Here is a 12572-nt window from a genome sequence, read left to right as displayed (position 1 = left end):
CGCAGGCGGCGGGGCGCTCAGTCCTCGCGGCGTCGGCGCTCTGTGGTGTGGGAGTCTTGTGGCGTGTCGGCCTGACTGCGCGTGCGCCTGACCGGGGCGGTGATCGCGTGTAGGGTCTGGTACCTCTGTGGAAGGAAGCAGCATCGATGGGTGGAGGGGGAAGCCGAGGTCGCCATCTTGTTTCTCTGCTCCGATGCCTGGCGCGGGGCGGGCGGTCTCCCATTCGCAGTCCTGTTCCCTGAGGTGAGGGCTGGGAGGTACGAGTCTTGGTGAGGTGAAATGTGAGGTACGGATGGAAACGCTCGGCTCCTGGCGCCCCTTTCCCCCGCTTCCCGGCCCTGCGCGCGGGCCGCTTTGTCGCAGTGCTGCATCCGGGCACTCGGTGCGCGCACGCGCCCTGCCGGCCCCTCCCCCCCATTTCGAGGCGCGAAGCCCCCTCCCGCTTCTTTTTGGCCCTTTTTGTCGCGAGACCCTCTCTTGGCTAAAGACTGCGCGGTGCCCGTCCCGCATGGACCTTGGTCCCCCACCCTCAACGGATCCCTCGGGAAGGGGCGGGACCACCCCGTTCCCTCTTTGGTTGCCACGCGGCGCGGGGCCGAAGCTCGGGCTCCCGGGCCGTGCCGGCTTAGCGGTTGGCGGGTGGTGGTGGTTCCTGAGGGTCGTCCTCCGGCCTTGGGACCGGGCCTGAGCGTGTTCCCGCCCAGATTTCCTCTCTGAGGTGGGGACGCCGAGGAGCGGCCGCCCCAGGCCACACCCTCTCCTGGTCCCTTTGCCCTCTTCCTGCGGGGGCAGCCTGCACTGTGTGGAGGAGCGGGGCTGATCCGGCTGGGCGCCCTCGTGGTGGCGTTTTAAACGCTTTCACTACTTTTGGTTCTCGAGTCCCCCCTCAGCTCCGGGAAGGGGAGGGGGGTGAGAGAGCGGGCCCAGTGGAGTTGCCTCCCGAGGCGAGCCCTTAGGTGATGGTCTCTGTCCTGTGGGGTCAGGTCTCCTGGTCCCTGGCTTTGCACGAATCGTCCACTCCCCGGTCTTCAGGTTGTGCAAAGGGTGGTGGCCCCTTTGGGGACGCGCTGGTTCTTTAGTTTTGTTCTTTGGTTGAGAGCGGCCACATCCGACCACGGCTGCCTCCTGCTTGCAGCTGTAATTGAACCCCTGCCTCTCGCATCGCCCGACCTCAGCTTGACTCCTGGTGACACCTCCCTCTTGGGGTGGGCGTGAGAAGAGGGTGGGTGTAGGTTTGGAGATAATTTTTAAAAACAACCAGCTCTTGGTATTTCCATCCAGAAAGGTCTCTGTAGAAATTTGCTTTTTCTTTATTGGGTTCTGCTTTCTTAGGGATGGCTGCAAGTGAGGTAATTGTGTTTTTATTTTGCAGACTATACCCAGCAAGCAACCCAAAGGTGAGTGTCATTTCTGGGCTTCCCAAGTCTGCAGAGGGCGGGAGTTGCTGTTTTCCTGATTGCTGGTTTTTCCCCCTTTTCCCCTCTCCAGCTATGGGGCCTACCCCACCCAGCCTGGGCAGGGCTATTCCCAGCAGAGCAGCCAGCCCTATGGACAGCAGAGTTACGGTGGCTACAGCCAGTCTGGGGACACCTCAGGCTATGGCCAGAGCACCTATGGTTCCTACGGACAGACCCAGAACAGTGAGTCCTCTTCCTGCTCCTTCTGAATGTTGCTTTTCTTAACCCCGAGCAGTGCTGAAATGTTGAAACTGTCCCGTGTTTCTTTTCCCTTATCTAACCCTTAAAACTCTTTGGAGTCTGAGTCCTTTTAAACAAAAATGCTCATCGGTTTGTAATTGTTTCCTTTTATTTTATTTTTTTACTTTATGTTTGTGCTGCGCTTTTCCCTATTTCCCCTCAGCATGAAAGTGAAATGTGTGTGTGTGTGTGGGGGGAAGTATTCACTAAAGGGGAGAAAGTTAGGCTTTTAATCCTTATAGGGAGAAAATGATTTACCTGAAGATGTTTGAAATTAGACTATTAAATGTCACATGCTACAGTGAGAGGTGAAATTTTCCCTGAATTATATAAATAATATGGGTTGTCCTACTTGTAGTGCAAACCCATGATCAGGTTGAAATGATGTGAGTAGGGATATTGGGCTGTGGTTAGTGGTGGTCCTGGAGACTGGCTTTGGGATTGGAACTCTGAAGTTGGTAGAAGAGAAGGGTACCTTTTTTTTACTATGATTTGCACAATTTCTAAGCAGCTTCTAAGAGGCTGACTTTTAAAATATGGTAGCATTAGGTAATATGTAAGGTTTTTTTCCCATCATTCTTTGCCTTATCTTTTTCCTCTTAGCTTTTGTGACTTCCTTTCTCTTTTCCTTGTAGCAGGCTATGGCACCCAGTCAGCTCCCCAGGGTTATGGCTCAACCGGTGGCTATGGTGGTGGCCAGAGTTCTCAGTCATCTTATGGGCAGCAGTCCTACCCCGGCTATGGCCAGCAGCCCGCTCCTAGCAGCACGTCGGGAAGGTAAGGAGTTGTGGAGAGGGGTGAATTGAGGAATGATGTGACCCCCAATAGGAGCAATTATGAGGAGTAATGGGGAGTGTCTTTGTTGGATTTAGAGAATGGGGATGTACCAAAAGTGAAAGGAAGTAATGGACATGTTGGCATATAATTCTGTCTTTTTCCTTTTCCTTAGTTACGGTAGCAGTTCTCAGAGCAGCAACTATGGGCAGCCCCCGAGTGGGGGCTATGGTCAGCAGTCTGGCTATGGACAGCAGCCTAGCTATGGACAGCAGCAAAGTTCCTATAATCCTCCTCAGGGCTATGGACAGCAGAACCAGTACAACAGTAGCAGTGGAGGTGGAGGGGGTGGAGGAGGTGAGTGAGAAGGTGTCTTCAGTTTTGTCTCCTATCTGTTTTCTATAAAGGTTGATATTCTGCCTGGCCCTTGCCCTAAAAGCGTTCTTAAAAGTCTTGATTTCTTATTCCCTGGCTGTCTTTTTTTTTTTTTTTTTAATATGTTTTTATTGATTTCAGAGGAAGAGGGAGAGAGAGAAACATCAATGAGAGAATCATTGATTGGCTGCTTCCTCACACCCCCAACTGGGGATTGATCCCGCAACCTGGACATGTGCCCTAACCGGGAATCGAACTGTGACCTCCTGGTTCATAGGTTGATACTCAGTCACTGAGCTACACTGGCCGGGCTGTCTTTATTTCTAGTCACTATTCCCTAGTTGGTTGAACTGTTTTATGTCATTTCACTGTTTTTTTATCCTCTTAAGGTATCTTTTCTTCCTGACAGGTAGCTATGGCCAAGATCAGTCCTCCATGAGTGGTGGCAGCGGCGGTTATGGCAATCAGGACCAAAGTGGTGGTGGTGGCGGTGGCTACGGGGGAGGCCAGCAGGACCGTGGGGGACGAGGCCGGGGCGGTGGCGGTGGTTACAACCGCAGCAGTGGTGGCTATGAACCCAGAGGTCGTGGAGGCGGCCGTGGAGGCAGAGGCGGCATGGGGTAGGTGTCTTGTGAGCCAGGGAGTAACATCACTGGCGGGGGATGTGGTGGGTTGCATGAATTCAGTACCTTAGAGCATGGTTAGTCTTATTACAGGGATTTGTCATGGCTTTGATGGGGGGCATAGACTTGATTCCTCCATCACATTTTATTTTTGTGAGAGCTTGGGAGCCTGAACCCACACCTCTGAGTATTGACACATTTCCAAAGGAAAAATACGTGGGTGTGTGTGGATTGGAGTCATTGATATCCTAGGCAGGAAACATGGAGGTAAAGGCTTTCTCTGCAAGGGAAACCGATGATCCCACTCCTAGTAATAGGGAAACTTGTTACTTGTGTTCCCATGTGTCCTTTAAGGGAGTTGTTAACGGTGAATCTGACTTCAGCTTCCAGGATTTGACTACTCTTCCCATATTCTGTAGTCATTTGAATCCATGAGCTTTATTGGCAGTGATTTGACTGACAGTGATGATTTTGTTTCTGACTTGCTTTGTGGGGTTATTGAAGTGTGCAGGCCATTTGAACAAAATACACTGGACAGTTGTATCCTACATATTTGCTCCACTGTCCCCTCCCCCTGGTTACCTGTCCAACTGGACCTTCCCTTCCCGCTATAGTTGATTTGAAGTGAAACCTTCGATTTGATGTTAAAGCATGCGTCAAATCTGTTGGTAAATAGAAGGACCAGACTCTTGTCTCCCTTGAAAAGGGGAGGAATGTCATCAGTGTTACTCCTTTTTTTCTTCTTTTTTTGGGGGGAAAAAGGTTTTTAAAGTGAAAATTTATATATGGTAAGTATTCAGAGGGTGGGTGGGGGCAATCTCAAAAACTGTACAGAAATGAGGAAAACTCTATTGTGTGCGTGTGTTTAATGCAAAACTTTAAAAAGAAAAAACAACTGTTATGTGACTGTTAACTTGCTCTGCATTTTATGTGCCACAGGTATGAAAGGTGACAATGCAAAATACTCCGCTCTTCTCGCAGTGTAGAAGGGGTGACCCCGGTGGTTGGGGGAAATAAAAACGGCTCAGTAGTTAGGATAGGGTTTAGTTAGCTAAGTTTGTCTCGCTTTAAGGGGAAAAATTGCCTTTGGTTTTGACTTTTTATGGAATGGGGTTGGGTCTGCTTGCTGCTTTCAAAGCAAAAACCACAAAAATGTGTTCAGGGCTACCCCAGCCTGGTGTGAAATGTCTTCTGGGTAAATTGGGGGTAGGGTTTTTAAACCAACTATTGGGTTGTCAACCACTTGCTTACAACAAGAGGAAAAAACATCTGCTACGTCGGAAGACCAACCAAGGAAAATGGGTCATTTTTTTTCCAGAGGAAATAGTTATAACCTTTTAAAGCAAAATTCTTAAAAAACTGTGTCTAAGAAATTTGCACACGTGTGTGTGACATGATCAAAGGTCAGACAAGGGGTGGTCAGGAAGGGACATGTATTTTAGTAGCCACTTGTATCTTTTTCCCAAAACACATACCCTTGTTTGGGGAATATTAAACACAAAAAAACGCCCGTTTGTAGCCGTTGGAAGCTTCATGTCCTTTCTTCTAACTTGTCTTCTCCAGCGGAAGTGATCGTGGTGGCTTCAATAAATTTGGTGGTAAGTGAACAGAGTTTCCAAAATTCCCAACTCTCCCAGCAATGCTTTGTCTGATTGTTCATTTGCCAGATGTCTTAGCGTGTTTTAAGTGTCAAAGGTTTTGAAGTGTCCAGAACCACCTCCAGAAAGGGGTGGGGTAGAATGCCACCTGCTGCCAGATGTGTGCTAACGAGGCAGGCAGGGGTAAGACTCAGCAGTCGACTTGCACCAAATTGGTTTGACTCAGGTCAATAGGTGTTTGATGAGTGCTGCCACACCTGGTACTTAGTGACCATGGCATTATGAAAAACTGGAGAGTGTGCTGGAACACGAACAAACTTGGCTCTAGGGTCCTTTTTGATCAGTGTGTTTAGGGTGTATGTATGTATGTATATGTGTGTGTATGTGTAAAAGTGTAACAACCTCTAAGTGTTTTAATTCTGGAAGAGGGATGTGAAATACTGCCCTGAGAATGGTGAAGTTGGTATATGCAGTATTTATATAATAAATACTGAATGGTGTCAATTCAGTTCTACATATATGTATTTAAACAACTCTGATGGGCAAATAGAAACTAGCTGTGGAAAGGAAGGTGTGGACCACAAGAAAGGTTGGGAGCATGTGTGGCTCATGGGAAATAACCAGGTCTTAAACAGCACAAACTGAATTCATGAAAAATGGCAAATTTGAGAAGTCTGCCAGTAAGCTGGAACTTTTCTGGTTTGGTTCACAAAAGGTTTCTTGATTTGTCTCACCATTTAAAACCAAAGGCCCGGGTTCATGATTTTGGTGTCATTGAATGTGGGTACAGTGTGTATATATGGTGAATTCAGAGAAACTTTGGTCAAAGATGGTCTCTGGAAAAAAATAGGCTGCATAATGGAAATAAAGCTATTATATATGTTTTTAATTTTTTAAATTTTCATACGTGGTTTTGGGGAAACAACATGGTTTTAAGAATGGTTTCTAAAGAAAAAATTAAAAATTGTTCCACAAGGAATGTGTCTTTGGTGTTAAAAAGTATGGAGAAACTGGATGGATGCATATCACATTGCTGGTGGTGAGCCCATTTCTCTCTGGGGTGAGAGAATAGGGCCAAGTTATGAGTTGGTTTGTTAACTTCAAATGAGTTTCCCTTTTGGCCCCCCACCTCCCCCCAATCTGTGCTGAGGACATTTCCCAGCCTGAGCTGGGGGAGGCAGCATTTTCTGAAGTGCGGAGTTGTCCCTGGAGGGACTCAAGTTACATACAGATCTTAAGGGGCCTGTGTCTTCTTCCCCAGCCATGCCTTGGATTTTCTCTGGGGTTTGGAGTGAGACTGTGAGCACTTAACTGATATTTTGCAAGATTTTGGATTTGTTTTTAAGTTTTTTCTTTGTCAGTCTTTACCTGTTGACTAACGGCTCCTCTTTCCTTGTTTTTTCTTTCCCCCCCATGTTACTTAAGGCCCTCGGGACCAAGGATCTCGTCATGACTCCGGTGAGTCCACAGGTGGCTAAAATGGTATCGGGGCCTTTTCTGGATGTTATTTGAGAGAGAGCAGGGGTAGAGAAGGAAAACGGAGGGGAAGGGAGGGACTTTAGGTGTAGCTATAGTGATTTATAAATAAACGTATCAGAAATAACATACAGTTTACTCCCCCAGCAATTTAGTAGGTCTGGGAGGAGCCCAATAACTAGTCTTGCATTTCTAACTAGTCTTAAGAGTGCTGATACATCTGTATGGTCCATACACCTGAACTGCTGGTTTAAAGTATAGGTTTTTAAGACGTGAATCATGACCAAATTAGTGAACACAAAAGACTCATATAGGGAAGCATTTAGTGTATCTTTGTTTTGATGATGCTTGCACTGGATTTTAGTGTAAACTGGGTTTTTTACCTTGGCGTCTTCAATTAGAGTTTTACAAACATTGGTGCACTTAATTGTGTGATCTTGGGCAGTTAACTCGAGCCCTGGTTTCTATAATGGTTATTAGCATATTTGAAAGGATAGTTGTAGAACTAATTTTAAATTTGTGAAATGGGTACCATATAGGCACTCAATAAGAAATAGAGATGTGTAATTTTTTTTTGTCTGATGTAAACCAAATTGTATTGGTTGTTTAAGAATTTTTTCCTTTGAAATATCAGGTATTAGGTGAAGAGTCACTGACTCAGTTTACCGTTGCTTGTTTTCTAATTCATGTTTTCTTCTGCATTACACAAACAGAACAGGATAATTCAGACAACAACACTATCTTCGTACAAGGCCTGGGCGAGAATGTTACAATCGAGTCTGTGGCTGATTATTTCAAGCAGATTGGTATTATTAAGGTACTTGTGGATCAGGGTGGTGCTTTCTATCTGTTTCAGACTTTTGGATTTCACATATTAGTAAAAATAAATGTCTTAATGGTTATAAACTTAATTTGATGAGGAAGGAGCATTTGCTGTTGATATTTTATAAAAGGAATAACACAAAGACAGTTGATAAGAAGGACTATTCTAGACTTTTGAATTTGTAAGCTACAAATTTATCTTTTTAACTAGAGGCCCTGTGTACAAGTTCATGCACCAGTGGGGTCCCTCAGCCTGCCTGTGGGATTGGGCCGAAACCAGCTCTCCAACATCCCCCGAGGGGTCCCAGATTGCGAGAGAGCACAGGCCAGACCGAGGGACCCCACCAGTGCACAATTGGGGATGGGGAGAGACACAGGTTGGCCAGCTGGGGAAGGACCGAGGGAGGGCTCCAGGGCGTGTCCAACAGGTCTCCCTCAGTCCGATCAGCTGAACCCCAGCAGCAAGCTAACCTACTTGTTAGAGCGTCTGCCCCCTGGTGGTAAGTGCACGTCATAGCAAGCAGTTGAGCAGCCTTAACATATCTTTAGCATATTATGCTTTGATTGGATGAGTGGAAGACTGGACACTTGGCATATTGTTTTTATTATATTGGATATGATTTGAGAGACAATGGGAGCCATTGATTTTCACTCAAGTTACATGTGAGATGGAAACTAGTAACTGGGAAGAGAGGAGCTGAAGTATGGTTACAATGAACCTCAGGTTCTAGAGGAAGTTAGAAGGTTGGTAGAACTATTATGTCCTGTAAGCCTGATGTTATCTCATGTTGCCTTTTTCAGACAAATAAGAAAACAGGACAGCCCATGATTAATCTGTACACAGACAGGGAAACGGGCAAGCTGAAGGGAGAGGCAACAGTATCATTTGATGACCCACCTTCTGCTAAAGCAGCGATTGACTGGTTTGACGGTATGTATGAGGGGGCTGGTGTCAGGGGGAGATCGGGCAAGCAAGCCTTGGGAAATGGACTACGTTTTGAGTCTTTGAACATTTGCTCTATCTGCGACTGCAAGTAGTCTTTATTTTTGCTTATATCTCTTTAGATTATAAGCCTTTTTGGGAAGGCAGAGTCTTACCTTGTTGATTGTATCTAGTGTTCTTTTCCAAGCATGTCAAATGAGGTATCTGGCCCACTGGCCGTGAGTTTGACATGCTTGTTTTAGACTCGTCTTAATAAAAAGTCCCGTCTCCCCTTTTTTTGGAATATGTTTTTATTGATTTTACGGACAGGACGGGAGAGTGATAGGGAGAGAAAAATCATTGATCGGCTGCTTTCTGCACACCCTGTATTGGGGATCAAGCCCGCAACCCGGCATGTGCACTGCCCGGGGAATCGAACCGTGACCTGGTTTGTTGGTTCGAAGCTCAACCACTTAGCCACACCGGTCAGGCAAAAGCCTCCTTTTTATACCTTCTTTATTTCTTTAGGTAAAGAATTCTCTGGGAATCCTATTAAGGTTTCATTTGCTACTCGGCGTGCAGATTTCAATCGAGGTGGTGGCAATGGTCGTGGAGGCCGAGGGCGAGGAGGTGAGTTATTTCCTGATGTTAGTGTAAAGAGGTGATGGGAAGAGGGGAGAGCATCGTGAGGGCTCGCATAGAAAAGGTTATATTAACTAAACATGGAAGGGGGCCAGACCCATATTTGGATCTACACTAGGACCCATGGGCCGTGGAGGCTATGGAGGTGGTGGCAGTGGTGGTGGTGGCCGAGGAGGATTTCCAAGTGGAGGTGGTGGCGGTGGAGGACAGCAGCGAGCTGGGGACTGGAAGTGTCCTAATCCGTGAGTGAAACTTTTTTCTGTCTTACATGTGTGCCCTTTGATGTTACGGTAGAGTTGTGTGTTTTCCAAACTAGTAAAGTCAGGGCTGCAGTGATAGGGACAGACGGCCAAGAGCTTACCTCCTAGGTAAGGTAACTGTAGTGGGAAAGGTATTGGACTGGGTTCACTAATTTGCAGTTTTTGTTCCTGTGTCTGAGAAGCAAGCCTTTTACCTTTTTTGAGGCCTCAGGGTTCAATTTTCTTTCTGTAAAGTCACTGGAATCTGAGTCTATTTCTAATTCTATGTCTTGCCCTACTCTCCACCCCTACAAATTAATTGTTCCTTTTCCTCAGTACATGTGAGAACATGAACTTCTCTTGGAGGAATGAATGTAACCAGTGTAAGGCCCCTAAACCAGATGGCCCAGGAGGGGGACCAGGAGGCTCTCATATGGGTAAGGAAAAGGCAGAGCTGGTAACAAGAATTTGGAACCAAAAAGCCCTTAATTTTGGGGGGGGTGGGGGTGAGCTAGAAGGGAAAAAAGGGAGGCATATGTAATACTTTTGACAATGAAATTTTAATTTTTAAAAAAGCCCTTAATTTTAAGCAGGGAAGTTAGGGGGGATTTTGGGATATGATATATCATATTTCTTTTGTCCTAGGGGGTAGCTATGGAGATGATCGTCGTGGAGGCAGAGGAGGCTATGATCGGGGCGGCTACCGAGGCCGAGGCGGGGACCGTGGGGGCTTCCGAGGGGGCCGGGGTGGTGGGGACAGAGGTGGCTTTGGCCCTGGCAAGATGGACTCCAGGTAAGACTAAATTGAAATAAAACTAATTGAACAGGTCATGGGATTGAAAGGGTTTTTTTAAAAAAATATATATTTTTATTGATTTCAGAGCAGAAGGGAGAGAGAGATAGAAACATCATTGATCGGCTGTCTCCTACACGCCCCCAACTGGGGATTGAGCCTGCAACCCAGGCATGTGCCCTTGACCAGAATCAAACCTGGGACCCTTCAGTCCGCAGGCATATGCTCTAGCCACCGAACCAAACCAGCTAGAGCGGGATTGCAAGGTTTTGTTGAAAAAGTTCCATTTTAAGGGTGAGGTGGTTAAACAGATTGTAACCATAGTAGGGAAGGAAGGAGGGGATGAAAATTATCTCTGGAAACTAATCTGTATACTCGATACTTGGAGAGATGAGACATTTCTTGGGCTAGGATTTTGGGGATGGGATGAGAGGTTGGTAACTCAGACCTTAATGGATACTCTTTCTTGCAGGGGTGACCACAGACAGGATCGCAGGGAGAGGCCATATTAGCCTGCCTCCTGAAGTTCTGGAACAGCTTTTCTTCTATACCCAAGTGTGACCCTTGTTGTTTTGTAACTTTCCAACTCCTGACCCACCCATGGGTTTTTTGTGTCGGACTATGTAATTGTAACCATATATCTGGTTCCCATTAAAAACCATTTTAGTTAAATTTTCTTCCTCTACCCTCTCTTCTGAGGATTGATGTCCAGGTCAGGAATGTGGGGTGTTTCCCTCTTTCAGATAATCCTGCCCAGTAGGAACTTGAATAAAGTGTTTGATACTTGGTCCTGGGGAGAAAACGTTAAGTGGTCTCCTTAAAAGTAGAGATTAAACTCATCACAAAGTCAGGTGTCTAAATGGGGTAAATGAACACGTGATGTCATGAGTGTTGCCCCAAACATGCCCAACTCTGAACAACTTTTAGCACATTTATTTACATGCTGGTCTTAGTGAATTTACTATTTACAGTAGCCTTGCCCTCTTTAAAGACTTGGCTCTTTTTATACTTTTTTAAGTGTGGGGCTCAAATCAGAATTGCTTTTAGGGGCAGGATTCAAATATGACCATGACTAGAGGCCCGGTGCACAAAAATTTGTGCACTCCGGGAGGAGGAGGTGTCCCTCAGCCTGGCCTGTGCCTTCTCGCAGTCTGGGACCCCTGGGGGATGACCACCTGTTGGCTTAGGTCTGCTTCCCAGGGGGATTAGGCCTAAGCTGGCAGTTGGACATCCCTCTGGCAGCCCAGGAGCCATTGGGGGATGTCCACACGCCAGCGGGGAGCAGGCCTAAGCTGCAGTCGGACATCCTTAGCGCTGCTTGAGGAGGCGGGAGAGGCTCCCACCACCACCACTGTACTGGCAGCCATCAGCCTGGCTTGTGGCTGAGCAGAGCTCCCCCTGTGGGGGTGCACTGACCACCAGGGGGCAGCTCCTGCATTGAGTGTCTGCCCCCTTGTGGTCAGTGTCATAGTGACCAGTCATTTAGATGGGAGGTAGTGCAGTCAGGTCTTGCACAAAGGAGAGTGAGCACCTACTCACTACAGGGGTTCTGTGGCCTCACTATAGACAGAAAAAGTATGGGTCATGTGACTGAGAATCAGAGTGATAGAGCCAGCATTGAGCCCTAGTGTTCTGACTTCATTTTCAATCTGAAACCATTTTTCAAAGGGATCAAACTCATGTTTATTTGCTTAGACCTTTTTTTTTTTTTTTAATGTGAGAGAGCTAAATTTGAGGGGAGAGGTTTGTGAAAGGTTCAGAGTGGGCCGGGGTCATGCACATTTATGACATCTGAGGTCATAATGTATCAAAGGAACTTTTATTTCAGGCACCTGGGTGCAGGTGGGCTGAGTCCAAAAAAGGAATCAGCAGTGACTGAAGGGGGAGGCAGGGTTTTATTACTCTAGAGGCCCAGTGCACAAATTCGTGCACAGGTGGGGTCCTTCAGCCTGGCCAGTGATCAGGCAATGGGCCATCTCGTGGGGATCGGGGAGACCTTGGAAGGTTGGCTGTGGGAACACACTGACCAGGGGGCAGCTCCTGCATTGACTATCTGCCCCCTGGTGGTCAGTTTGCATCATAGTGACCAGTCCTTTGATCACTTAGGCTTTTATATATTAGTATATAGATACATATAGATAGATGCTGGCTGCAAACAGTTATGCTGAGGTAGGGGTCTGGTCCATCCTTGGTTCCTCCCAGCACTAGATGTCCAGTGGTTATCTAGGCTATGCTGAGCTCAAGGCTGCAAGCTTTCTGCAAGATAACTGCTAAGCACAATAAGTTTCTCTGCCCTGTTTTATTCTCATTTTGAGAATGAAAGGAGATGGTAAGAAGGGGAAATGTTAGCTGGGAAAGGAAGTTTAGAGGCATTACCTTGTATTTCAAGGTGCACCCCTAGTTTTCCTAAAGATGGGGCTTGGATAAAGGGAGGCAGTGGTCTTCCTGGATCTCACAATCCTTGTACCCAGAAGGCTGAGGTCATTGCTATTATAAGATTTTAGGCTTGTATGAGGTGATGGTGGTGGTGGAGATGGGGAAAGGGTGGAGCCAATGATTTGGAAATCTTAGAACAATGCCCCTCAAACTTGAATGCCTTTCCTGACCCTCC

General features: G+C 46.9%; 1 protein-coding gene across 1 annotated transcript in view; it reads left to right on the top strand.

The window, feature by feature from the left end:
* FUS (FUS RNA binding protein) overlaps positions 1 to 10637 on the top strand; it is a 10903-nt gene extending 266 nt beyond the window's left edge. The window contains exons 2-16 of the mRNA XM_015570693.1: positions 6 to 99; positions 1373 to 1397; positions 1489 to 1640; positions 2333 to 2474; positions 2647 to 2828; positions 3256 to 3466; positions 5033 to 5067; positions 6493 to 6525; positions 7257 to 7360; positions 8167 to 8296; positions 8816 to 8917; positions 9048 to 9171; positions 9505 to 9605; positions 9814 to 9961; positions 10434 to 10637. Coding sequence (XP_015426179.1) covers positions 6 to 99; positions 1373 to 1397; positions 1489 to 1640; positions 2333 to 2474; positions 2647 to 2828; positions 3256 to 3466; positions 5033 to 5067; positions 6493 to 6525; positions 7257 to 7360; positions 8167 to 8296; positions 8816 to 8917; positions 9048 to 9171; positions 9505 to 9605; positions 9814 to 9961; positions 10434 to 10473 — 1623 coding nt within the window. The 3' untranslated portion in view covers positions 10474 to 10637. The remainder of the gene's footprint in view (positions 1 to 5; positions 100 to 1372; positions 1398 to 1488; positions 1641 to 2332; positions 2475 to 2646; positions 2829 to 3255; positions 3467 to 5032; positions 5068 to 6492; positions 6526 to 7256; positions 7361 to 8166; positions 8297 to 8815; positions 8918 to 9047; positions 9172 to 9504; positions 9606 to 9813; positions 9962 to 10433) is intronic.
* The last annotated feature ends 1935 nt before the right edge of the window (positions 10638 to 12572 follow it).

The sequence above is a fragment of the Myotis davidii genome, unplaced genomic scaffold (genome assembly GCF_000327345.1).
Source record: "Myotis davidii unplaced genomic scaffold, ASM32734v1 scaffold1047, whole genome shotgun sequence".
NCBI lineage: Eukaryota > Metazoa > Chordata > Mammalia > Chiroptera > Vespertilionidae > Myotis > Myotis davidii.
The sequence above is the reverse complement of the archived record's forward strand: the minus strand, read 5'-3'. Positions and strand labels throughout refer to the sequence as shown.